The sequence below is a fragment of the Scyliorhinus canicula genome, chromosome 18 (genome assembly GCF_902713615.1).
Source record: "Scyliorhinus canicula chromosome 18, sScyCan1.1, whole genome shotgun sequence".
Taxonomy (NCBI): Eukaryota; Metazoa; Chordata; class Chondrichthyes; order Carcharhiniformes; family Scyliorhinidae; genus Scyliorhinus; species Scyliorhinus canicula.
In genome coordinates this window covers 125,103,979-125,129,798 of record NC_052163.1, presented here as the reverse complement: position 1 = coordinate 125,129,798, position 25,820 = coordinate 125,103,979, and the positions used below count along the sequence as shown (strand labels likewise).

General features: G+C 49.2%; 1 protein-coding gene across 12 annotated transcripts in view; it reads right to left on the bottom strand.

The window, feature by feature from the left end:
- LOC119953663 (transducin-like enhancer protein 4) overlaps positions 1-25,820 on the bottom strand; it is a 214,066-nt gene that overhangs the window by 7,105 nt on the left and 181,141 nt on the right. For all 12 annotated transcript variants that reach the window (XM_038778151.1, XM_038778153.1, XM_038778152.1 and 9 more), the window contains exons 14-18: positions 24,208-24,284; positions 19,562-19,811; positions 12,180-12,427; positions 8,025-8,172; positions 2,679-2,829 (exon numbers count right to left, since the gene is read on the bottom strand). In XM_038778151.1, coding sequence (XP_038634079.1) covers positions 2,679-2,829; positions 8,025-8,172; positions 12,180-12,427; positions 19,562-19,811; positions 24,208-24,284 — 874 coding nt within the window. The remainder of the gene's footprint in view (positions 1-2,678; positions 2,830-8,024; positions 8,173-12,179; positions 12,428-19,561; positions 19,812-24,207; positions 24,285-25,820) is intronic.

Genomic DNA, 25,820 nt, shown 5'->3' with positions numbered 1-25,820 from the left:
ATTTCACAGTAATCATTTTGAATCTGACCGTAAATGTATTTTTGATGTTGGATAGATCTGTCACTCCGTTCACCACCATCATGCAAGTTCCTGGTTAAAATGGCAAGATATAAAATGCAACTCTCAGGCAACGGCCGTCATTTTGAAGAGATGCACGGCCTTCAAGTTATATTTGTCCTTTTGTTTGAAAAAGGTTGAACTTGCTGGACCCCCTCTTTCAGATACAGCCAGAGTGCTTCATTCAACATTAAGGAGCTGCTGTGGATTACACCAATTGATGTTGCGTAGGAGACCAAGGAAAGCATTTTGGGCACAGTATGATCCCACAAAAACAATGCAACGAATGGTCAGCTAAACCGAGTTATTTGCGGCGACGTTCAAAGGACCATTGGTCAGGGTCATCGCATGTCACAGTATCGAAGGAGGCAGGACTGACATCCATCGCACCAGTGATGGTGTTAGCTCTTGTACTGAAATTATCCGCACTAGTGTCAAGTCTCGACATAGTGGGCGGAATTCTCCGCTCCCCACGCCGGGTGGGAGAATCGCGGGAGGGCTGGGCGACTCACGACACGCCGCCCTGGCACCCCTCGCGATTCTCCCACCCCCCACTCGCAGAATCGGCGCTCGCCGTTTTTCACGGCGACCGCCGATTCTCAAGCCCGGACTGGCCGAGCGGCCTGACGTTCCCGACCTGTTCACGCCGGCGGCAACCACACCTGGTCGCTGCCGTCGTGAACATTGCGCCAAAGCTTTGTTTGTGGCATGTGGGGGGCAGAGAGGGGAGTGAGCACCACGGCCGTGCTCGGGAGGGGACTGGCCTGCGATCGGTGCCCAAGGGACGCACTCTTTCCCCTCCGCTGCCCCGCAAGATCAAGCCGCCACGTCTTGCGGGGCAGCGGAGGGGAAGACAACAACCGTGCATGCGCGGGTTGGAACCGGCAGCCGTCGTGATGTCAGCCGCGCATGCGCGGGTTGGAGCTGGCCAACCTGCGCATGCACGGCTGACGTCACTTAGGCGTCATCAAGGCCCGGCGGCCGAGATTTAGGGAGCGCCGCTCCTAGCCCCCGGGGGGGGGGTTGAATAGGGTGCGAGGAGCGGCCTCCAAGGCCGTCCTGAAACTAGGCCGAGTTCACGACGGCCTTCCCGGTGCCGCGCGGGAGCGGAGAATTCCGCCCAGTAAGTTCCTGCGTATCGTACACCCTGCTTACGACATTTTACCTATCTGCTTACCAGATATTCACATGTTAAGTAAAATTTGGCCATCAGTGTGGAACATGACCCACTGCAAGGGCTCCATCGTCCATTATCAAGCAGTGGTAAACGTCACTTCAAATAGCTCACACTGATTTTAGCTTAGGCTGAGTTTTCCTGCTGATGTTTAGATCTCATTCTAATGCTGTCAAAATGCAAACATGGTGAGGTGAAGCCACAGAGGAAGGTCTGGATAGATGCACCTGCGACAACACTCTCAAAGCTCAACACCACCCAGGGTAAAGCAGTCCAGCTGATCAGAAACCTGTTCGCCGGCGTAAACATCCATTTCTTCCATCACCAATGCTGATGGCAGTGTGTCCGATCCAGAGAACACACTGCGGCAACTCACCAAGGCTTCTTCCCAAACCCGCGGCCTTTTGCCACCTCCCAGGACAAGGGCAGTCAGTGGAGAGGAATGCCATCTTCAGATTCCAGTCCAGCTCACCCACCATTCTGACTTGGGCCTGTTTTGCCACCCCACAGCATTGTGGGAGCACCCTCAGCACTTGGTCTGTAGCGCTCAAGGGGCCGATCAGGGGCAGTTAGGGACGGCAAAAAATGCCAGCCTCGCTATACCTCAGGAATGTTTTGTTTTTCTTTCATGGGGCGTGGCCGGGCCATCATTTATTGCCCGTCCCAAATGTCTCTTGAGGGGGCGTTAAGAGCCAACCACATTATTGTGGATCTGGAGTCAAATGTATGCCAGACCGGGCAGATTCCCTTCCCTAAAGGACATTAGTGAACCATAGATCATAGATCGTGGACGTACAGTGGAGAAGGAGGCCATTCAGGCCATCGAGTCTGCACCGGCTCTTGGAAAGAGCAGCCTACTTAAGCCCACTCCTATTCCCGTAACCCCACCTAACCTTTTGGACACTAAGGGTAATTTAGCATGGCCAATCCACCTAACCTGCACATCTTTGGACTGTGGGAGGAAACCGGAGCACCCGGAGGAAACCCACGCACACACGGGGAGGATGTGCACACTCCGCACAGACAGTGACCCTGCCAGGAATCGAACCTGGGACCCTGGAGCTGTGAAGCAACTGTGCTAACCACTGTGCTACCGTGCTGCCCCCAGATGGGTTTTTACGACAATCGATATTGGCTTCATTGGACTTGTATTGAATTCAAATTTCACCATCTGCAGTGGCGGGATTTGAACCTGGACCACCAGAGCATTACTCTGGGTCTCTGGTTGACTAGTCCGGTGACAATACCACTACGCCACCGCCTTCCTATATTCACTAAACAGAAGTGGAACATACATCACAGTGCTAGAGCTGTGTTATAATGGGATGAATTGGCAGGAAGGAACTGGGTTCACACAGATACAACAATTCTCCCAAAATGCTTCAGTATCTCCTATGCAGCTTCATACAGCGTGTGCTGGCGACTGAAGACTGGGAACGTTTCTTACCGCAACAGGCAAACTTGAGTGAGAGCACACAGCTCTCGTGTAGGTGAAGCTGGTACTTGTCTGGCTTGTTGACGTGCAACACTTCAACGTTGCTGCTTTCCATTCCGACAGCAAGCCACTCGCCGGTCGGGCAGTACCCCAGGGAGAAAATCTGAAACACCATCAAGAGGGCTTTTAGCAATGGCTTCACTAGTATCCAGTAATTCCTCTCTAACATCATGAACTGGTCCTACAACACATACCGAAGAGATGCTGGGGGTTCATATTGATTCAAAGGTCAATGGATCTGAAGATCCATTCCTCAGATCCTTATCTGAGGAAGGATGTTCTTGCTATGGAGGGAGTGCAGCGAAGGTTTACCAGGCTGATTCCTGGGATGGCAGGACTGTCGGATGAGGAGAGACTAAGTCGGTAAGGATTATATTCATTGGAGCTTAGAAGAGTGAGAGAGAGGAGGCAGCACAGTGGCGTAGTGGTTAGCATTGCTGCCTCACGGCACTGAGGACCTAGGTTCGATCCCGGCCCTGGGTCACTATCTGCGTGGAGTTTGCACATTCTCCCTGTATCTGCGTGGGTCTCATCCGCAAAACCCAAAAAGATGTGCAGGGTAGGTGAATTGGCCTCGCTAAATTGCCCCTTAATAGGAAAAAAAAAAAGAATTGGGTACACTAAATTTAAAAAACAAAACTGCTTTCTGTGGTAGTGAATTCCACAGATTCCCCACTCTCTGGGTGAAGAAATTTCTCCTCACCTCAGTCCTAAAAGGTTTACCCCTTATCCTCAAGCACCTTCCTGACTTGGAAATGTCACGATCGTTGGGACAAAATCCTGGAACTCCCTCCTTTAAAGGACTGGGGGCATACCTATTCCAGATGTTCCAGATGTACTGCAGCGGTTTAAGCAGCCATCTCACCACCACCTTCTCAAGGACAATTGGGGATGGGCAATAATTCTGCCCTAGCCAGGGACACCCACATCTCATGATTTTTTTTTTAAAAATCTGTATTCGTTGAAGAAAATGTTTCCCATTTTGGGTAGTGGACTAAATAAGCCAATTGACCGTCATTGATTAATGGTTTGTTATTCATCCTCTGCAGCTCAACTGGTCAGGTTTGTGTCAATGATGTTCTTCAGCTGCAGAGGTTGAACTGTGCCAATGAATCTACAAATGGAGGAGCTTCGCATTATTGCGGAGTCAGGAATGTCTTGGGCCATCCCAGAGATTGAGGCTAACGGTCCCTCTTGTTGCGATTGTCAAAAGACATCAACATGCTCTAGTTCCCAGAAAATCCTTGTGCCAGCTGCCCTTCTCTCTCAGGGCTAATGGTGGGGTGGAGGTGGAAGTAAGGCAGTGGGGATCGGTTTTGGATGAGGCACAGTGATTATTGTCTTTATGACTCTGCTCGGAATGTCGAGAATTGTACGGAATGGTGAAACCTATCATTTTACCATAAAGCTACAAATGGACAAGGTGGTAGCAGTTCAGAAACCCAGCGTTACAGGATGTCAAAGATTGCACGGCCCCATCAGATCAGAAAATGTGGATGCTATTCTAGACAACATTTATCCTTCAACCCATCAGAACAATAATTTGCATTTGTATGGCACCTTTAGCGCAGTAAGTTCTCCCAAGGTGCTTCGTAGGTGCGATGATCCAACAGCACATGGCACAGAATCGGGTATGGAGGTATGAGGACAGCTGACTAAAAGCTTGGTCAAAGTGGTAGGTTCTAAGGACCGTCTGAGAGGAGGAAAGAGACATGGGGAGGTGGAGAAATTTAGGAAGGGAATTGCAGAGCTTGGGGATGGTGTAGTTGAAGGCATGGCCATCAACGGTGGAGTGTTTAAAATCCAGGGTGCTCAAAAAGCCTGAAGTGGAGGAGCAGGGAGATCTCAGATGGGTTGTACACAATATTCACTCTACATTTTCTTTGTTGTGTGTGGCCTGTTCATTTGAATATTCTGTACCTTTAAATCACATGGCTTTGCAGGAAATGTCACCTCAAAAGGGTCAACGGAATCGGTTCGATTCCGGCTTGGGTCACTGTCTGTGCGGAGTCTGCACGTTCTCCCCGAGTGTGCGTGGGTTTCCTCCGGTTGCTCCGGTTTCCTCCCACAGTCCAAAGATGTGCGGGTTAGGTGGATTGGCCATGATAAATTGCCCTTAGTGTTGGTTGGGGTTACTGGGATAAGGGGATATGGGGATAGGGTGGAGGTGTTGACCTTGGTTAGGGTGCTCTTTCCAAGAGCCGGTGCAGACTCGATGGGCTGAATGGCCTCCTTCTGCACTGTAAATTCTATGATCTAACCTGTGAGCGATCAACGTGGCATCTTTCAGTTTACTATGGGATTCAAAAACTTGGCAGATGGGAGAATAACCAGGACAATGTGAAGTTTCCACTTCAGCAGTGAGTAGATGATTTAACTGGAAAGAGATTGCAAAGCTCTGTGCTACAGAGGGACCTGGGTGCCCCAGTGCATCAATCACAAAAGTTGGTGCACAGGCACAGCAAGTGATCAGGAAGGTAAATGGAATGTTGGTGTTTATTGCAAGGGGCAGTGGAGGTTGCATATAATAATAATCTTTATTAGTGTCACAAGTAGGCGTACATTAACACTGCAATGAAGTTACGGTGAAAATCCCCTAGTCACCACATTCCGGCGTCTGTTCGGGTACACAGAGGGAGAATTCAGAATGTCGAATTCAGCTAACAGCACGTCTTTTGGGACTTGTGGGAGGAAACCGGAGCACCCGGAGGAAACCCACGCAGACATGGGGGGAACTTGCAGACTCCGCACAGACAGTGATCCAAGCCGGGAATTGAACCCGGTCCCTGGCCCTGTGAAGCAACAGTGCTAACCACTGTGCCACCATGCTGCCCACAAAGAGAAGTAGGGACTGTACAATCCAGTCTGTTCAAGGCAGGGTTGGCCAGATTGCTCATTGACAAGGGAGGTGAGGGTTAATGGGAGCAGACAGGAATGTGGAGGCAAGGCCACAATCGGGTCAGGAGTGGTATTATCGAATGGTGATGCAGGCTCAAGGGGACGAGCAGTCTCCGGCTCCTAATTCTTGCCCACCTGCATGCAGCATTTAGAAAACAGTTTTAGTATGCCTGGAGGATTTTACAGAAATAGGGAGAGGGGAGTGAAAACGCATTGCTTAATAGGGAGTGAAAATGCATCGCTTATGTAGGTCAGCGAGCACAGGGGTGACTGAGAAACAGGACCTGGAATGATTGAGGCATCCTGAGGTGCTTTGGAATAGTTGAGTCTAGAAGTAACGAAGGAATGGATGAGAGTATCAGCAAAAGATGAGCTGAGACCGGGTTGGAAATGGAAGTAGGCAGTCTAAAGGTCAGTTCACCTCAGTCTCAAAAACAATAATGAGATTGAGTGGTTCATCACCAGATCATTTCATAGAACCGTAGAAAATAGAAGCAGGAGGAGGCCCCTCCAGCCTGCAACATCTTTCATTATAACATGGCTGATCATCAAGTTCAATATCCTGATCCCGCTTTCCCCCATATCCCTTGATCCCTTTACCCCCAAGAGCCGAATCTAATTCCTTCTTGAAATGTCACAACATTTTGGCCTCAACTACTTTCTGTGGTAGGTAATTCCACAGATTCACCACTCTCTGGGTGAAGACATTTCTCCTCTCCTCAGTCCTAAAAGGTTTACCCCTTATCCTGAAACTATGACCCCTGGTTCTGGACACCCCCACCATCGGTAACATTCTTTCTGAATCTACCGTGCCAAATCCTGTTACAATTTTGTAAGTTTCTTTGAGATCCCTTCTCACTTTTCTAAACTCCAGTGAATATAATCCTAACCGATTTAATCTCTCCTCATCTGACAGCCCCGCCATCCCAGGAATCAGCCTGGTAAACCTTCGCTGCCCTCCCTCCATAGCAAGAACATCAAAACTGCACGCAATACTCCAGCCGTGGCCTCACCAATGCCCTATGCAACTGCAGTAAAACATCTCTATTCCTATACTTCAATCCTGTTGCTATGAATGCCAACATGCCATTTGCCTTCTTTACTGCCTGCTAGAACATAGAACATAGAACAGTACAGCACAGAACAGGCCCTTCGGCCCTCAATGTTGTGCCGAGCAATGATCACCCTACTCAAACCCACGTATCCACCCTATACCCGTAACCCAACAACCCCCCCCCCCCCCCCCCCCCCTTAACCTTACTTTTTAGGACACTACGGGCAATTTAGCATGGCCAATCCACCTAACCCGCACATCTTTGGACTGTGGGAGGAAACCGGAGCACCCGGAGGAAACCCACGCACACACGGGGAGGACGTGCAGACTCCGCACAGACAGTGACCCAGCCGGGAATCGAACCTGGGACCCTGGAGCTGTGAAGCATTTATGCTAACCACCATCCTACCGTGTGCTTACTTTCAGCGACTGATGCACGACGACACCAATGACTCGCTGAGTATCCGCCTCTCTCAATTTACACCCATTCAAATAATAATCAGCCTTCCAATTTTTGCTACCGAAGCGGAAAGGGTTTGAGTCAGTGGTGAGGAAACAGGGTTTGCATCAGAGACTGAAGACACTGGTTTTTGTCTTCCCAGTATTTTGTTGGAGGAAATTTCTGGTCATTCAGTACTGAATGTTGGACAACCTAGAGACAGGGGAGGGGTCGAGAGAGGTGGTGTTGTGGTACAGCTGGATGCCACAAGTTTCCATGTGGAAACTAACACTGTATTTTGGGATGATGTTGCTGAGGGTCAGAATGCAGCGTGAGAAGTAGGAGGCGGGCAAGGATCGGTCCTTGGGAACATAGAACATAGAACAGTACAGCACAGAACAGGCCCTTCGGCCCTCAATGTTGTGCCGAGCCATGATCACCCTACTCAAACCCACGTATCCACCCTATACCTGTAACCCAACAACCCCCCCTTAACCTTACTTTTATTAGGACACTACGGGCAATTTAGCATGACCAATCCACCTAACCCGCACATCTTTGGACTGTGGGAGGAAACCGGAGCACCCGGAGGAAACCCACGCACACAGGGGGAGGACGTGCAGACTCCACACAGATAGTGACCCAGCCGGGAATCGAACCTGGGACCCTGGAGCTGTGAAGCATTTATGCTAACCACCATGCTACCCTGCTGCCCCAAAGGCACCAGACGTAACAGTGTAGGAGTAAGAAGAGAGGCCATTGCAGGTGATTCTCTGGCCAAGACCAGAATAGGAACAGACAAGTACAGCCCCACCCAGCTGGACGACAGTGGAGAGGGCAATTATTAAAGTCAACACTGATTGAACCTCCCAGCACTCCCTCTACGGAGTAATCCCAGGCTCCATACCTGTGAGGTGAAGTCGTGCTGCTGAAGTTGCCGCCCCTCCCTCAGGTCCCAGCACCTGACTGTGTTGTCCAGGCCGCCAGTCCACAGCTTGGTCCCATCATTCGAGATGTCAATACAGCTGGCCCCATCTGTGTGACCTTGGAACTGCCTGCATACAGAATATATAAAAAGGAAAAGTGAAATTAAATATTGTTAAATAAAGATGTGTTACATCGATGAGAATGGATTTCAATGTTACAAATATCAGAGTAATAAGTGTTACAACACCAGGTTAAAGTCCAACAGGTTTGTTTCAAATCACTAGCTTTTGGAGCACTGCTCCTTCCTCGGGTGAATGAAGAGATATGTTCCAGAAACGTATATATAGGCAAAGTCAAAGATGTAAGTCAATGCTTTGAATGCGAGCATTTGCAGGTGATTGAGTCTTTACAGATCCAGAGAGAGGGGTAATCCCAGGTTAAAGAGGTGTGAATTGTCTCACGCCAGGACAGTTGGTGGGATTTCACAAGCCCGGGCCAGATGGTGGTGGGTGAATATAATGTGACATGAATCTCAGGTCCCGGTTGAGGCCGTACTCATGTGTGCAGAACTTGGCTATAAGTTTCTGCTCCGCGTTTTGAAACAAACCTGTTGGAGTTTAACCTGGTGTTGTAAGACTTCTTACTGTGCTCAGCCTAGTCCAACGCCGGCATCTCCACATCACAAATATCAGAGGTATGGAGATGCTAGGAAATGGATTACAGAATATTATAGAATCAGAACGGAACATTGTAATGAACAACTCCTATTTCTATCAATCCATCTATTGATTTTTTGTTCAGCCATTTTCCATAGAATCCCTACAAAAGGAGGCCATTTGGCCCATCGGGTCTGTACCGACCCTCCGAAAGAGCACCCCACCTAGGTCCACTCCCCCGCCCTATCCCTTTAACCCCGTAACCCCACCTGACCTGCACATCTTCTCTGGTGTACTTTGCTGGGTTTACCCTGTGGACTTCTGAATCCCCCCCCCCCACCCCGAGCTCCCACCCTTAGGCCCAAATGGGGTTCAGAAGCCTGTGTGTAACGGTCACTGAATGCGATTTAGCCTAGAGCGGCCAATTAATGGCCAGAAAGTGGGCTTGCCAAGCTATTATGCGGATGGATGAGGCTGGGGGTGGGGGGGCTCAGTTCTCAAGCTTGATGCCTTTAAATTTGAAATGAGAAGCAGGCCGCAGTGAAAGATAAATGTGAGAGATGATATTTCAAAATGGAGGTACCATCTCTCCAACTTTTATAAAGTCTAAATTAAAAATGGCTTTTGCAGTAGACGACCATTTGGGGTGGGACGGGGGAGGGGGGGGGGACGGGAAAGAGGGTGTGGGGCTGACAGTCTGTGGCTGCTGCTGTTACTGTATATGCAAGGGAGGGCGTGTTGGCATCACTGGAGCCCTGGCTCTCTGGTCTGCCTTGAGGTGGGGGGGGGGGGGGGGGGGGGGGGGGGGGGGCGGCGGCTGCTGAAGTCAACCTGGCCCCCGCCATCTGTGGGAGTCTGACTGGAAAATCCTGCTTGGCCTCATTTAATTGGTTTTAATTGGCAATTAACAATTTGCATCAGCTACCCCTGCATGCAGGCAGGTAGCACCCCACCCCCTCCATCCCACTTCCGCTAAAATGGCCAGAGGGCGGGTTGAAACCCAGGAACCAGCGCACAGGCCAGCGGTGCTAATTTTAAGGCCTGTCCGCCTCAGATCACAGCCCAGACGAAGGGTAAAACACAAGCTCCCCTGGTCTAGAAGCTGCCGGAAGTCTGTCCTGTGGCTGTTAACCATCCTTTGGTAAGCCGCCAAGATGAAATGAAAATCGCTTATTCTCACGAGTAGGCCTCAAATTAAGTTACTGTGAAAAGCCCCTAGTCGCCACATTCCGGCGCCTGTTCGGGGAGGCTGGTACGGGAATTGAACCGTGCTGCTGGCCTGCCTCGGTCTGCTTTCAAAGCCAGCGATTTAGCCCTGTGCTAAACAAGCCCCTGTAGGGGCTGTAAAATGTGGGCCTCAATGGCCATCATCAATATGTTCTTCAGCTGGAGAATTCTTCCAGTCAAGGCTGACCCTGCGCTCACCCCTTCTCATTGGGTACCTGGAATGGTAAATGAAGTTAGTCCAAAGAGACATGGATGGAAGAGCCCATTGGCTGATGATTAGGAGGGAATAGCTGGCGTCAGCTTTCCCTCCCCTAGTCCCAGGACTGTTGTGATGAATCAAAATATGTCTGTTGCTTCTCCGCCTCAGATCAAATGACTTATTCCCAGCTGAGGGAAGGAGCCGATGTCAAAGCTCAGCTGCTTCCAGGGTTTTTCCAATTCTTATTAACCTCATTTTGAAAACCCTCAAGAGGCTCTCGCCTCAATCCATCTCTGTAACCTCCTGCAGCCCGTCAACCCGCCAGGTTCTCCGCACCCTACCAATTCCAACCACAGGCCGATTTCAACTGCTCCACTATTGTTGGCCGTGCCTTCAGTTGTCTCAGTCCGAAGCTCAGCAATTCCTTCCCTCCGCCCCCCCACAACCTTTTATGACAACACCTTTAGGAAAATTGAGGCTTAGACTTGCACCATTGCTAAAAAGGGTCCTTTCTCTAATCGCTACAATAGAGGTATCCAGACACGGATACCTGGGGTGGTACAGTGGTTAGCACTGCTGCCTTATAGCACCAGGGGCCCCAAGTTCAATTCCGGCCTTGGGTGACTGTCCGTGTGGAGTTTGCACGTTCTCCCCATGGGTTTCCTCCGGGTGCCCCGGTTTCCCGCCACAGTCCAAAGATGTGCAGGTTAGATGGAATGGCCAAGCTAAAATCTCCCGAGTGATGTGTAGGTTAGGTGGGGTTATGGGAACAGAGCAGGGGAGTGGGTCTGGGTCGGGGCTCATTCATGGGGCCGGTGCAGACTTGATGGGCTGAATGGTTTCCTTCTGCACTGTACGGATTCTACGCACAAGTCCAATCCAGAGCTGATCATTTCCAGCACAATTGCGATATGTTTGTAATCTGGTCAACCCCAGGTGACCACATCCCTAATTTGGACAAGTCTCTGACCCAAGTACACAGAACTCGAGTGTGCGAGGGCTTCCAATTCATTCCAATTATTCAGAATTCTGAAATGCACCATGCTTTTGATCCTGGCATCGCACCTCATTATTTTTCACTCCAAAATATACAATCACACTGCAGAAGGAGGCCATTCAGCCCATCAAGTTGCATCAACCCTCTGAAAGGGTACCCTACCTAGGTTCAGGGGCCCACCCTCTCCCCTTAACCCAATAACCCCACCTAACCTTTTGGACACTAATTTAGCATGGCCAGTCCACCTAACCTGCACATCTTTTGGACTGTGGGAGAAAACCGGAGCACCCGGAGGAAACCCACGCAGACACGGGGAGAAAGTGCCAACTCCAAACAGACAGTGACCCAAGGCCGGAACTGAACCCGTGTCCCTGGAGCTATGAGACAGCAGCGCTAACCACCGCACCGGCCCATAAATTAAATGTCCATAAATTAAATCAGTACTGAGCCAAAACTCATCCAGCTCCCCTTAAAAGTAGGCATTTGCAGGCATTGGCTGAGGATTAGGGTCACGATCAAACTCTTTTACACAGAATTGAATTTACAGTGCAGGAAGCCATTCGGCCCATCGAGTCTGCACCAGCTCTTGGAAAGAGCACCCTACCCAAGGTCAACACCTCCGCCCTATCCCCATAACCCAGCAACCCCACCCAACATTAAGGGCAATTTTTGGACACTAAGAGCAATTTAGCATGGCCAATCCACCTAACCTGCACATCTTTGGACTGTGGGAGGAAACCGGAGCACCCGGAGGAAACCCACGCACACACGGGGAGAACGTGCAGACTCTGCACACAGACAGTGACCCAAGCCGGGAATCGAACCTGGGACCCTGGAGCTGTGAAGCAATTGTGCTAACCACTGTGCTACCGTGCTGCCCTTGATTGTTTTAATGATCATGTCCAATCCGATTACTCTACAGACATTCATTGGGATGATTCTTGTGTAAAGAATGGCTATCAACCAAGGAAAGTTACTGCCTTTGCCTGTGGGCCATGGAAAAATGGAAACAAGACACAAAAGAGATGGCCGTCAACATCCCTGCCCACACCTTACCTGACCAGGGTTTGATTATGTAAATCCCACACGGCGATGTTGCCGTCACTGCAACACGAGAAACAGACTTTAGCGTCAGGGCTGATGGCGAGCGCGTAGCAGGCGGGGGCCGAAGACGTCAGTTCAGCTTTGATGCGTGGAGTTGGTGCTGCCAGATCCCAGATTGAAAGCGTGCTCGCCTCTCCGCCTACGATCAGAGTGCGTCCGTCAGGCAGAAGCTTGCAGGAACGGATATAGTTGTCGCGGTTCTGGAAATATAGGAGTTGGCAATGGTGAGGTGAGGTCGAAGGTCCCTGCGATGGCTTTCTCTTTACCCAGTAGTGCTCACCACTAAGAAAACAGATGTGCGTTCTGCACTTTTAATAATCTTCGGTGAATAATTCAGTTCCCCTACCAGGTGAGGAGCCTAAATCAGAAAGACCCAGGAACGATCTCTAACAAGAATATATTTATGTTGCGCCTTTTAACTTAATAAAACCTGTCGAGGCACTTGTCAGGAGTGTTAACGTCAGTAACTTTGGGTTAGGGTTGGGGAAAATCGGGGTTGGGGGGGCAGCACGGTGGCCCAGTGGGTTAGCACTGCTGCCTCACGGCGCCGAGCTCCCAGGTTTCGATCCCGGCTCCGGGTCACTGTCCGTGTGGAGTTTGCACATTCTCCCCGTGTCTGCGTGGGTTTCGCCCCCACAACCCAAAAGATGTGCAGGTTAGGTGGATTGGCCACGCTAAATTGCCCCTTAATTGGAAAAAACTAATTGGGTACTCTAAATTTCTTTTTTAAAAAGTGGTGGGGAAATCATATATTTTCCTTGCCCCAATTGCTGTCTAAAAATTTTTGTTGCTAAACCTTGCAATGTTTTGATTTGATAGTGGGAACTGAGGTTTTCCTTTCTGGGAAACTACCCCTAGTCGGTATGACGGAGTCTGGGGCTTGCTGTAGGGTTTGGGCAATTATTAACTTTGTGAGATATCTTTCTGGCTTGAAACACACTTCAGAGCAACTTATTCTTCACAATTGGAATCAAGCAGCACTGCAAAACGTGAGCACATTATCTGGGTTGACTGAGGGAATGATGCAGGGTCAGTCTTTTGATGATAAAACAGCGACCCGCTCCCCTGTGAAGAATTCCATGGCTCCATTCAGAAGAACATCGGAATTAGGAGCAGGAGTAGGAAAGTCAGCCCTTCGAACCCTGACATTCCATCAGATATCTTGCCCCAAATTATTTTTGCAATCAACACATCAAAATAGACTAATAGGGGGCGATTCTCCGAGCCCCGTGCCTGGTCGGAGAATCGCCGCAACCGCGCCATGATGCCCCAACGCTGGCGCGTGATTCTCCGAGGTGCGGAGAATCGGCGCCATTTGTGCCGGCGCGTTTGACACAGCGCCAGCCGTGAGACGCTGGAATCGGCGGGGCCGCTGATTGTCCAGCCGAATGGGCCGAGCGGATACGGCAGAGTCCCGCTGGCGCCGTTCACCCCGGGTCACTACCGGCAGGAACTCTGCGCGAAGGGTCAGGGGGCGGCCTGTGGGGGGGGGCACCCATCCTTCACCGGTGGTGGCCTCCGAGGGGTCTGGCCCTCGATCGGGGCCCACCAATCGGCGGGCCAGCCTCTTCCCCCCCGCCGCGTGGCTGGCCCCTGAACACCGACGCCATGTTGATTCGGGGCCGCGCGCTGAGGAAGTCCAACTGCGAGGCCCAACTGCGCATGCACGAGTTGGCGCGGCGCCCATTTGGCACCGGGAAAGGACACTGGAGCGGCGTGAACCACTCCAGCGCCGTGCTGGCCCCCTGTGGGGGACAGAATCGGTCATCCCTGTGCCCGTTTCGACGACAACGCAAACACTTGGGCTCCATTTTTGAGAATCGCCCCCCCATAGTTTTTTTAAAAATCTAACTTGAGTTACCTAATGGAGTTTGCAGGTGGATGCGGATGGGTTGAGCGAGTGGACAAAATTCTAGCAGATGGAGTACACTGTAGTTAAGTTACTCACTTTACCAAGAAGTATAAAGAAGCAGAGAATTACGAGCACGTTTAGCTGCGTGTTTCCGGGCACTCGCAGTGCTGAGAAACAGATGGCTCCCCGTTCTGTACAGTGGGGAGTTCCGCTCGCCAGAACTCCCCATTGTTGGTGACGTCCCGATCTCCAAGGCTCCCAAAACAATCCCCAACTTTCCCCCACCCCCCTCCACAGCCCGAATGGAATATGGGAGGGCTCCTCCCATATTCCCCCCCCCCCCCCCCCCCGGTTCTGCCCAACACCTACCCAGCCTGATCACGTGGGCGCACAAAATGCCAGCTTGGCACCTTTGCAGTGCTGACCTGGCACCTTGGTGGTGCCAAGGGCTGAATGGTTTACTGCTGCCCCTATTTTGCAGGTGTGAAGTTTGTGGTACTTTGATATATGCAAATTTCCTGCTTCAGAACAGTGATTATACTTCAACAGGTAATTTGTTGGCGTGAGGTGTTTTAAAACCTTCCAAAATTGAGCTTTTAAAAAAAAATGTTTACTGGAGACCTTTGCGTTGGCCGTTTCTTTTTAATGGTGTCAGCTGTGGTGACACACTCATCTTGGAAGTCAGAAACTTGTGGGTTCAAAACCCACTTTCACAGGCTTCAGCACAAAGTCAAGGCTAACCAACCCAGGGCAGTGACGCGGGGGTGCGTAAATGTTGGAGGTGACGTGAAAAAGGGTTCCCGTCTCCTCTCTCAGAGATGGATTTAGAAGATCCCATGCCACTGTAGGGAGAAGAGCAGTTGAAGTCACTCTGGCGTCTTGGCTATCGGCTGAACCGTAACTGGCATCACTTATGTTTCAGCTCCTGGTGGCATGTTATATTGTGGTACAATATAACTTAAAGCTGTCCACTCCTTCTACTAAGTTATATTACCCTTGGTGGTAATATGTTGTGTTCTTTGTTGATGACAAAGAATCCACCTATCATTAGATTGAAACAAAACTAATTTATTGTGTAACGATTAATTAAAATTAAATGAAGTTTGCACACGCTACTGAGCTATAGTTAACAATTAAGTAATATTCAATCTGTCTCGCAGTAATCAATAATCTAAATAATCACTGATAATGACCTTGTGTTAACTCTCTCTAATCTAATCTTCTCCTGTTGTCAGGCTTTCTCCTTCACTAACTTTTTACACTATACCCAGAATTCCCTGAGGGTCTGACTTAAATACAGAGAAGTGATGGTGCCCTCCAGTGTTTGATTTACACTGAGATATAATAATTAACCCTTCACTAACCTGACTGTATACATATCATTACAATCACTAAAATAGATTACCTCACCATCGTCCTGATGTTTGTGTGACCTTGCTGTGCTTACGTACAACAATGATGGCACCTCAAAAATACGTCACTGACTGTGAAGCACTTCACGATACTCTAAGATTGCGAAAAGTGCCAAATTTGAATTTTTTTTTTCTTTTTCCCTCTTTTAATTGTTACTTTCCATTGTTAAAATTGCCGGTGAAGTGTCACAGTGGAATTGTGTGAAGTATTGTGAGGGCAGGCTTGAGATGATGGTGAATGTTACTGGGAACAGCTTAACTTGTTGTGTTGGAGAAGGAATGACTGTGTTGGGGAAAGACCAGTCCGAACATTGAAGATCCTCCCAATGCAGCATCGACTCTAATGCACAGGAAATGATAAACTGCTGAATATTTCCAAGCATCAGAAAAGATGGGTTTAAGGTGCGAGGGGCAAGGTTTAGAGGAGATGTACGAGGCAAGTTTTTTTTACACAGAGGGTAGTGGGTGCCTGGAACTCGCTGCCGGAGGTGGTGGTGGAAGCAGGGACGATAGTGACATTTAAGGGGCATCTTGACAAATACATGAATAGGATGGGAATTGAGGGATACGGACCCAGGGAGTGTAGAAGATTTTAGTTTAGTCGGGCAGCATGGTCAGCATGGGCTTGGAGGGCCGAAGGGCCTGTTCCTGTGCTGTGCTTTTCTTTGTTCTTTATTAAGGACAAATTAGTAAAACTATTTTCACGTTGGTATGGAAATTGTTGTTGGCATGGGTGTGTGTATAAATGTGATTATTGAACGGCAGCACAGTGGTTAGCACTGTTGCTTGACAGCGCCGGGGCCCGGGTTCGATTCCCGGCTTGGGTCACTGTCTGTGCGGAGTCTGCACGTTCTCCCCGTGTCTGCGCGGGTTTCCTCCGGGTGCTCCGGTTTCCTCCCACAAGTCCTGAAAAACGTGCTTATCAGATGAATTGGATTTTCTGAATTCTCCCTCCGTGTACCCGAACAGGCGCCGGAATGTGGAAACTAGGGGCTTTTCACAGTAACTTCATTGCAGTGTTAATGTAAGTCTACTTGTGACAATAAAGATTATTATTATTATTAAACTCTGTGCACAAGAACACCAACTTGCACTTATACACCAAAATGTTTCATTTGACATTACTCTGACACTTGACATCAAACTGGTGTTGGCCACACACAGCGACAGAAAGACAGATGACCAAAAGCCTCTTCAAAGCGTTGACCCTTAATCAGAGGTTCAGGGAGAAAAATCCCAGATCTGAGGCATTAGGCCACCAAATGTTGAAAATCAGGGATGCACAAGGGAGCAGAATTGGAGGAGGGCAGGGATCTCAAAAGAGGATCGAAGGACCAGGGAAGATTGCAGAGATAGGGAGGGTGAGAGGGCGCGGATGGGATTGAAAACAAGAGTGAGCGTTTTAAAATCGAGGCCTTTTACACTGGAGGGTTTTACCACTGGGGTAAGTTATTTTCAGTTCTCTTTTCTTGTTGCTCACTGGAGATTGTTTTCTGAGTATCTTTTAACTTCCTTCGGTTAATTTCTTGCTCGGGAGCAGATGGTCAAACATCTCACCAATGTGAAACAGGACCGAGTGGAGCAATAATCGTCACACACCCACCCACAATTTCCTCTGACTAATAGCGGGGCAGCAGTATCACAAAATGTACTGGGCACAACAAACTTCACTGCCTCTCTCCCAGTCCCATTACTTCGAACCAGAGAATGAAGCAAGAATGCCTCCATCAACGAGCCACGCACTGAATTATAGAAATGAAAAGAAAATGAAAATCACTTATTGTCACAAGTAGGCTTCAATGAAGTTACTGTGAAAAGCCCCTAGTCGCCACATTCTGGCGCCTGTTTGGGAGGCTGGTACAGGAATTGAACCGTGCTGCTGGCCTGCCTGGGTCTGCTTTCAAAGCCAACGATTTAGCCCAGTATGCTAAACCAGCCCCTAAATAATCTTTTATTGTCACAAGTAGGCTTACATTAACACGGCAATGAAGTTACTGTGAAAAGCCCCTAGTCGCCACACTCCGGCGCCTGTTCGGGTACACAGAAGGAGAATTCAGAATTCTGAGCCGGTACGGGAATGGAACCCATGCTGCTGGTCTTGTTCTGCATCACAAACCAGCTGTCTAGCCTACTGAGCTAAACCAGCCCAAGTCCCGTCTTGAACAAAAATGTAGGATAAAGAAATAAAGACTTGCATTGCTATATGGCTTTTCACAACCCGAGAATGTCTCAAAACACATTCCAGCTCCTGAGGTACTTTGACATGTTGTTGTCACTGTTGAAATGCAGGAAACATAGCAACCAATCTGCGCCCAGCAAGACTCCATAAGCAGCAACGCATGAGAGACCAGACAATCTGCCACAGTGATGTTGCATGAGGGATAAATCATGGCCAAGAACGGTGCAGGACTCAGCTGCTCTTCTTCAAATTCATACCAGGGGATCACTCACCTTCGCATGAGGAATGGCCTTAGATTAACATATCATCCCAGACAGTGCTGCGCACTCCCTCTGTACTGCACGGACAGCGTCAGCCTGGATGATGTGCTCAAAAGGCTCTGGGGTGGGACTTGAACCCACAATCTTCTGAACCAGTGGCAAGTGTGCTACCAGGTGACCCGCATCCGGGCAGGATATGTGACGAGCACAGAAAACGTTACGGAATGGATTGGCCCAGCAATGAGAATCTGGGTCTTTTGGTGGACGCAAGTGAAAGACATTTGGGCAGTTGGAGCCCATTCATAGTTGCTGCAAACAGCAGCACACCACTGCCCATAATTCAGTGATAATTGGCCAAGAGGACATCGGGGACTGTGCTGCAGCAAAAATAAAGTCCACATTGCGGCAGTACTGGGTTGGAGTACCATGTTGGGGCTGAGTAGAGGGATTGATCCACACTGTCCAACACTCAGGAAGAGGTCAGTTTCCTGGAGAAAGTGAGAGGGGAGTCCCCCCCTGAAATGTAAACTTGTCCATTTTTCTCCATAGATGCTGACTGACCTACCAAGTGTTCGCCCTGGCTCTCAGTGGCTCTCTGAGATTTGCACCGTCTGCCGAGCCCTGGTCTGTGGTGGGGACGACCAATCTCAACACTGTGCCTAATGTAGGAGAATCTTACCTTCCCCAGCACGATGAGCGAAATGTGGATGTGCCACTGACTTGAGGCAAAGCCGTAGTTTTTCAGTTAATTCTGGTTAGGTCGCACAGCTTGACCTGAACCCTGCTTTCAGTCATTGGCCTGTTTCATTGGTGTAGCAGAGATACCCCACTGAGCAGGACCAATGGATTGAATCGTCGGGTAGTAGGGTGTGGTATCATGTGGGTCATTATTGCACAGCTGCTACAGAAAGCGGTCACTGGGCACTGCCCCACACAGCAACAAGTCCATCTTAGTTTCCTTGGTTGCTTTTATGTTTCTAGTAACTAAGCAAGGTGCAATTTGTTTAAAAGCAAGGAGATCTTCAAAGGCCTAGGAATGGTTTTCCTGCTCGAAACCTTAATTAGGGAAATCAGAAGAAACGGGCAGAGAACGAGTAGAGAAAAACTAGAAGATAAATCAAAATTCAGATGCTTTAGCCTTGATAGCAGCCTAGCCGTTAGTGCAGCTCTCATTTCTAAGTGAGAGATTGTGGGTTTAAGATGCACTCGATCCAGAGACATCAGCTCGTAATCTCGGCTGACAACCTCAGAGCAGTACTAAGGGAGTGCTACACTGCCAGGGCCATGCTCTTTCAGACCAAACTTTTAAGGCGGTCTTAATTGAGGGAATGTAAAAGATCCCGTGGGAATATTCAAAGAAGAACAGGAAGCTCTCTGTGACCTGGTCAACAGGTCTCAATCCACACCGCCAAAACATATTAGCTGATTGGGTACCTCATTTGCAGTGCTGGAATCTTGCTATGCACACTGACTGCCACAATTGCCTAGGTTGCAGGAGCAACTAAACTTCAAAAGACTTGAAATAATCGATAACGCCCTTAGGACTTAATAAGGACAATAAACGTTCATTCTTTTGGACTTATTATATTGTGTTAAATCGGTCGCATACAAATAAAATGATGTTATCTTACCAGGCAGTCGAGCTGAGAGATGGGACTTTTGCTTCCAGGCTGACTGATGTCCCAAACTTTGACGCACCCTTTGCCCCCCGTGTACACGTGCCTCATGGGATTGCTGACCGTGACGGCGCACACCACCTCCCCGTGATTCAGATTGTTGATCTGCCGAGCGTGCCGCGGTATCCCGGGTCCAACCAAGGCATCGTGAGGGAACGGGACCGGCTGCATCTGACTGTCAGCACTGACGTGGAAGGAGTAGGCTCTGGGAGCAAGAGGTAGGAGATTAGAACAAAAACCGTAGGAAACGGCCAACTATCAACATCGATACCGACCATTTAATGCTCTTGCCGTTCATCAGCCAATTGGTATCCGTTTGGCGGGCCTGTAAACTGTGCCGACTCAGCTTGGGCTCAATGGGCTGACGACAATCACAGAATCAATTAAGGCATAGAAGGAGGCCAATCAGCCTAACGAATCTATGTTGGTTCTCTGAAGGCTAATTCAGCCAGGTCCATTCCCCGCTCTATCCCTGTGGCCCTGCAAGGTTCTGTCATTCAGGCATCCATCCAATTTCCCTTTGAAATCATTCATCACCCCAGCTTCCACCAGCCTCATGTGCAGCGAGTTCCTGAACACTCACTGCGTTGAAAAGCACTTCCTCGTATTCCCCAATGCCCAAAACCTTCCATCGGTGTCCCTTAGTCCTTGCACCGTCAGCTAATGGAAACAGGGTTTTCATGTCTACCTTCTCCCAACTTGTTATAATCTTCTCCACCGCCATCAAATTTCCCCTCAATCTCAATTGCCCCAAGCAGAAAACCGTCAGCTTCCCCAACCTGACCTTGCAGCTAAAATCCTTCACGTCAGCCACCATTCTGCCACATCTCCTCTGCACCCCCTCAAAGACCCTCACGTTCTTCTTAAAGAGCGGTGACCAGGACTGGAATCGATCACCGTTTCTGTTCCCTAAATGAATCACTGTTTCCACCACAGGCTCCAGGTTCGATTCCTAATTTGTGCCGAGGGGGTTTATCTTTGATTTGCACTGGGAAAGTGCAAGGAGCCATGGAATGGGTGCTCTGTTTGGGAGTTAAACATTCCAGGCAAGGTTCTCACTCCTGATTGATATCGGATGACCTTCGGTGTCTGGGAACAGCAGATGAAAGCCACTTTGAGGTTGGCTGTTTATCCCTTCATGGTCAAACAGCGCGTCAGGCATCCCTGTCACGGTTCATCCGCGAATAAGATTGGCCCCAGGACCTGCTTATCACCAATAAAAGCTTGAGCTCCAGTTGAGCCCTGATTGCAGTAACGTGCCTGTGATTTAGGTTGGAGATTCTCTTGTTAAGTAACCCTGTTAAATCCGATAGAATTCAAAAAGAATTTCCACAAAGAATTTGGCTGGCGATTAACGAAACGCAAAAAATTGGAATTTAAAACTACGCGGAGGAATTGAAGTCAGAGAGTCTGGTAGCAGTATCGAGATAAGACAGATTAACATCTTAATTGAAATCATGAACATCGGTATTTCCACAAAGACAATATTGCACCCACTATTAATAATTATACAGCCCAATTTTGATATGCCGATATCGTCAATATGAAGCCCAGGGAATGCTGGTGTGTGATATAACTTCTTATTTCTCCACATTTCCCTCTTAAAGGACAATTGCTCATTGCTACACTCAGAAATATTAGGGGTGATTTTGCGTTGGCCGTCAGCGAGAATGGCAACACGGGGGCGAAATATTGCGATAATCGGGCAACGAGATTCTCACCGGCGAGATCATGTTTTCCCATTTTACGGTCAGCACAGTGGCACATTGGTTAGCACTGGGACTGCGGCACTGAGGACCCGGGTTCGAATCCCGGCTCTGGGTCACTGTCCATGTGGAGTTTGCACATTCTCCCCGTGTCTGTGTGGGTCTCACCCCCACAACCCAAAGATGTGCGGAGTAGGTGGATTGGCCATGCTAAATTGTCCCTTAATTGGAAGAAAAATAATTGGGTACTCTAAATTTATTTTAAAAATATTTTCCCATTTTTCCCGCCCCTCGTTGGTGAGAAAACTAGGTTCTCTCATTTAAATACATTTTATTGAATCTGCAAATCATTCAAGGCCCAATTCATCACATGATCCCCCTCATCGAATATTCAAACCCTGCTGACGTGACGTCGGGGGAGAGTTGGTGAAGGTGTGCAGGGGGAAATTAGGTGATGTTGCGGGATCGGCAAACCCAGCAGCTCACAGGGAGGAGTGTTTTAAATGAGGCAACAGAAAATGCTAGTGCAAAAATGCTTGGCCCGAGATAAAACTCAAACACCCAAAGTTGCCTTCCTTTGGAATTTGGAGGTTGATAAGAGCGCTGGGTGCCATTTGGGTGCCAACTCCCTATTACTACTGGGCAGCAAGGCCTGAGGCCTACAGTTTAACATACTTCAAAGAGGAATGGCCTGGACTTATTCCAAGGAAACAGCCACTCTGACATTGTAAAAATGGCAAAAGTGGTTGAAATCAGGAAGACCCCTCCTCCCCCCACGAAGTTGGAACCTATCATTTCCGTTCCCTGTCTAAAACAGCAGCTGCATGGAGCCATGTCTGTTTTTTGTTAGCCAGGAGGGGGAAACTCAATGGGCTGAATTCTCCACCGTCGGGATTCTCCGTTTTGCTAGCAGCCCGGGGGTTTTCCCGATGGCGTGGGGCTGCTCCACAATGGGAAAGCCCATTGACCAGCCGGAAGAACGGAGAATCCCGACAACGCGCCGCACCAGAAATCTGATGCGGCAGGGCGGAGAAATCTGCCCATAATGTGCAGACTGGACCTGGAAGGAGCAGGTCTAAACGTTGAAGACCACTTTGCAGCGGTGGGGTACTCTTTTGGAGAGGAGAGGAGAGGAAAGAGGGGAGCAGAGAGACAACAGGAGAGATGGTCTTAGGCCAACTTTAGGAGAGGTCAACTCCTATGGGAGGGGTAAGCTGCTCTTTGTGGAGGGTGGGGAAGATGTCCTTTGGGATTGTTAAAGGTGGACACGGATGTGCTTTAAAAGTGAATAAGCTCATTGGAATCATCAAGAAAAACTGTAAAAACTGTCAAACACAACTGTTAAAATCATCTGCAAAGTGTCATGGTATTTAAAACTTCTGCCACCTAAATCTTTAAAAGTCTGGAGTGTTGAAGAAAAAATATTTCTATTACACTTTGTTTCCGTAAGCCTGACGATGTCCATTACTGGAGTGGCGTTGCGTGAGTAATTTCAGAACCTTTCAATTTCACAGTAGGGTGTCTTCAATTTGACTGACAACTCCAAGTGCTTACAGACTCTGAAGTGGGATAATGAATTCTATAACTTCTTTTATAAGGGATTATGCACTTGAATGAAACATTTTTTCTTACAATGTACTTGAAGTGTTTTAAAAACGTTATGAACTTTTTTTTTGTTGAAACTCTGCAATAGACGCTTAGAACTTTATATTATTTCATCTCCGCATGGTTCCTGAAGTCTCGCCCGTGGTGGATACTGGGTAGGTTGGCATGGTAGGTGTCAGGGAAAAGGGTGGTGGTTGGGAGAGGAGGGGTTAGCACTAAGTTGGGTTAGGGACGATAAGGAACCGTGGTGGGTAGAGGGCATGAGGAACCATGGAGGGGGCACAGGATGGCATGAAAAGCATGAGGATTGTGTGGTGGGTAGTGCACAAGGTGGCATGAATTGGCAAGGCTGGGGATGGGAGTGTCTGGGTGGGTGATTGGGGTGTGAGAGCCGAGGGTTGGAGGGATGTTTATTGTTCAAAATATTTTTTTTGACAAAGTGCTCGGGCATGGAGGCGGGACTTCCACCCAGTCCCCCACTCCACAGCCAGCAGCCTTCGCCCACTTTCTGGGATGGCCAAAACAGCCACCGGAGAACCCTGCTGCCCTGGAACAAAAATCCCAGCTTCTGGGACAATTTATCCCAGCTCGGGTTTGGAGAGCCAGGATCCACGAGTGAAAATTCAGGTCAACGCGCCAGTCTACACTCCAGGCACTCTGTGTCTGCAAGGGAAGGCTCAATTTAAAAATAGATACAGTGCCACAATGCCTCAACACCCTGCCCGGTGTCTCCTCCATCCCAATCTTTCATCTTCCTGCGTCCTTAACTGGCCTTTGGACCAGAATCCCCAATTCACATCTTCCCTCTCCTCCCCCAGCGCTAAATGTGTGCCGAACACAAGGACGTACGGTCAAATTAGCACAATGAGCTGACTCTGGATCACAGGGGAAGACTAGCCTATTCCTTCGCGTGCTTGAAGGGGAATGTTGTTCATGGACCTGGATGATTGGCTTTCAAGCCCTCGGTCGGAGATTCAAATGAAGAGAAAAACAGAAGGTTCTACTAATGATTCCAAATGATTTCAAAGCCGCTTTCCAATGGTATGAATATCGAACATGCATCAGATTGTTTGGACGCAGGGAGCATAGGGGGCCACTCTCCTTAGGAAGAAAGTAGTTCCCGGAGTACAGGCCTCAAAAATGTCGACATGGCAATTGTACAGCAAGAGCGAGAATATAAAGATTTTGGAGGAGCTTCCGACTCGGTGGGGGGAGGGGGGGGGTTCTGAGAAGTCAGCCGTTTAGTTTACACGGCGCACCCAGTGTGTGTGACGGAGTCATGACACTCACGGTTTTCCCCCAGGAATGCTGGGCAGGCTCGGCTGAAGTCCTGGAGCACGCATGTGAGGATGGGAGTCAAAGGCAACCTGAAAGTACAGAAATAATTGGTGTCAGCCGCGGGTGGAATTGCCACGCACGTCACAGCCACTGGAATGTGGTGAAGTTTGCATTCCAAGGTCAGCACAGAGGTAAACATTCTGCACAACACCCCACCCCCCACACAGAAGTGAAACCAACTTGTGAAACTTCAGCCGATGGTTCTCGTTAAATATTCATCTTGAAACAGAGCGCACACTCGCGCGCAGAACTTCACTGAATGCGGCCCGATCTCTCCCTTCTGTGACTCGGTAATACGGACAATTTAATCTCAATGAACGGACCTGCTCCACCTCGGTACAATGCCGCGCAGTTCACTTGTCGCTTTTGTAACTTCTGCCGAGAGCAGAAGCTGCTTTTTCTTTTAGTTTAGGTTCAAAATCGAAAGCAAAGAGCAACGACTGACCCCCCCCCCCCCCCCCCCCCCCACACCCACCCACCCACCCACCCACCACCACCCCCAGGGGGCTGCGAAGATATAGCCACGATCGTTTGGATTCTGGGATTATGTCTGATCAGCAAATACAAGTTATAGACATCGAGAAGACCAGAGTTTCCGACTGACCCTGTGGGCAGGATTCAGGAGGGTTGGGTGCAGAGACAGGTGGGTGGGTGTGAACATTTAAATAAAAAAAATTTAGACTACCCAATTACTTTTCTCCAATTGAGGGGCAGCTTAGCGTGGCCAATCCACCTATCCTGCACATCTTTGGGTTGCGGGGGCGAAAAATGTGCAAACTCCACACGAATAGTAACCCGAGCCAGGATCGAACCTGGGTCCTCGGCGCCGTAGGCAGCAGCGCTAACCACTGTGTCAACATGCCAGCCCTGGGTGGGTGAACATTTGTGTCACCAGCTGACGTGCCGTGTTGCCTGCAGCATCTTTTCCCCGGGGTCATTTTCCCAGGTTGCAGCGGGTTGGCCGGGAAGGGGGCAGTGGGGATGCCCACCAGCAAGTCGCCGATAGTCAATTAAGGCTGTTTAAAGACCACAAGACTATTGTCTGGAATTGGAATTTGCCAGTCACTCTCCAGCCTCCCCGCACCCACCCTCCAAGGTGTTGGGTCAGCACAGAAGGAGGCCATTCAGCCCAACTCATGCCTGCACCAGGTCGTGAGGAGCAATTCATTGACCTAGTTCCCCATGCCACCTTCTCCCTATAGCCCTGCGCATTCTTCTTTTTCAGATCATTATCCAACTTTCTCTCGAGTTCCTTGATTGAACCCGTCGGCACCACACTCTCAGGCAGTGCATTCCAGATCCTGAGCACTCGCTGCGTAAAAAAGATTTTCCGCATGTCACATTGCTTCTTTTGGCAATTACCGAAAATCTGTGCCCTTGCCTTCTCATCCTTCGACAAATGGCAGCAGTTTCCCTAAATACTCCGTGCAGACACACCATCATTTTGAATACCCAGATCAAATCTCCTCTCAACCACCTACAAGGATAACAGTCCCAAGCCTTCTCCAGTCTACCTACATAATTCAAGATCTTCACCCTGAAATCATTCTTGAAAAATTTGTACT